The sequence below is a fragment of the Elaeis guineensis genome, chromosome 9, assembly GCF_000442705.2.
Source record: "Elaeis guineensis isolate ETL-2024a chromosome 9, EG11, whole genome shotgun sequence".
NCBI lineage: Eukaryota > Viridiplantae > Streptophyta > Magnoliopsida > Arecales > Arecaceae > Elaeis > Elaeis guineensis.
In genome coordinates, this window is record NC_026001.2 from 15,058,131 (window position 1) to 15,060,049 (window position 1,919).

The following is a 1,919-nucleotide window of genomic DNA, read 5'->3' on the forward strand; positions in this document are numbered from 1 at the left end:
TTTGCTATATCAATGGTTCGATGGTTAAAGGACCATATGGAATATAGTACACTCACCAACCACAAAAGGCCATTAGAATGAAATACGGAATGAAATTTGAAGAGTTGAAGGATAAGTTGTGTAAAGTCTTTCATGTAGATGTAAGCAAAAATAAATTATTGATAACATATAAATATCCTACTATGGTCCAACCAACAGTAATGAAGTATGAACCTATTCCAATTACTGATGATGAAGATATAGAGATTATCTTTGTAACTGTAAGTTTGCATCCCTGTTTGTCTAGTGTCGAATTGTACATTGATGTGCAACCCATTGAAGACACCAGACCTATTCTCGACCTAAATGATTATGAAGTAGCTGATCGGGACATACCAATCACAACTCAGGGAAGCGAAAGGACTGACAACATCCATGTAATGGATAGTGAAGAGTTAGATCCCATTATTAGACAAGCTTCACTATACATAGTTGCGGACGATACGAGTCATATAGATAATCGGCTATTTTAGGAAGATGACATGAATCATGATGAAGATGAGATGGACCATGATGTTCAAGAACCCAATACATCACATTATGTAGAGTGCCACCATGCTATGGAGAGTCCAAATTTTTTGAAGTTTGATGCTCCTTCTGGGACATTCAAGAGTATTGATTGGGTGGCTACTAACTTGTCAATATCTTCTGCATTACAGGCACCAAGGAGCATTTGGAAAAGAGGTGAGGAGTTGTGTAAAGGGCTCCATTTTGCAGACAATGTGAAATTAAAAACAGCAGTAAAACAGTATTCTATTGATGCACATCATGAATTTAAGGTCATTGAGTCTGAGCTTAAGCTTTGGGTCATTAAGTGTAAGAATAAGGAGACTGGATGTAACTGGATGCTTCGAGCAGTTAAACGATATGACTATTTTGAGATCACATGTTATATTGGTCCTCATACGTGTATTTCTGCTATTCTTTCGTAAGATCATTCTAGACTTGATTCAAACTTCATCTCAAATAAGATACGTGATCTTGTAAAAGAAGTACCCATAATTTCCATCATCGAGATTAGGGCAGTAATAAAGAACATATTCAACTATATGCCTGGCTATAGAAAGTTGTGGGAGACAAAGCAGAAAGCAATGGCCTTAGTGTATGGAGATTGGGATAAGTCGTATGATTTATTGCCAAAGTGGTTTAGTGCTGTACAAGAATTCAACCCTGGTTCCTGGGTGAAGTTCATTAGCAATCCTACCGGTCGTCCAACATGTGCTGCATTTGATTATGCTTTTTGGTCCTTTGCACCATCCATTGAAGGCTTCAAACATTGTAGACTAATAATCAGCATTGATGCTACTTTCTTGTATAGAAAGTATCATGAGAAGTTGATGATTGCCACTGTGGATGAAAACAATCAAATATTTCTACTTGCATTTGCCATTGTAGATGAAGAGTTTACTGATACATGGGGCTGGTTCTTAGCATGCCTGAGATGTCTTGTTATGTCACGTCAGAATATCTATCTAATTTTAGATCGACATGCAGGTATATTAGCTCCTATGCAAAATGAACATCTTGGTTGGCAGCCACCCTATGCGTATCATGTATATTATCTACATCATGTAGCCAGCAACTTCAATACTAAATTTAGGGACTCAAGACTAAGAGATATGCTGAAAAGAACTGGCATGCAAACACAATCAAGAAAGTTTGACAAATACATGAGAAAGATTGAAAAAATGAATTCTAAAACCTTTCAATGGTTGACCAAAATTCTTGTAGATAAATGATCCTTTGCACATGATGGTGGTCGTAGATTTGGAATGATGACCACCAATTTATCTGAATGTTTCAATGGGGTCTTGAAGAATGCTCGCTTCCTCTCGATGACTTCATTAGTATAACTCACATTCTTTAGACTTGTATCTTAT

The 1,919-nt window shown here is 36.9% G+C and overlaps 1 protein-coding gene across 1 annotated transcript; it reads left to right on the forward strand.

Moving 5' to 3' along the window:
- Positions 1-200: 200 nt before the first annotated feature.
- Positions 201-1,614, forward strand: LOC140851467 (uncharacterized). The gene is made up of 4 exons (XM_073243005.1): positions 201-416; positions 513-967; positions 1,103-1,462; positions 1,575-1,614. Exons 1-4 carry the CDS (start codon positions 201-203, stop codon positions 1,612-1,614), a joined length of 1,071 nt encoding a protein of 356 aa, XP_073099106.1.
- Positions 1,615-1,919: the final 305 nt, after the last annotated feature.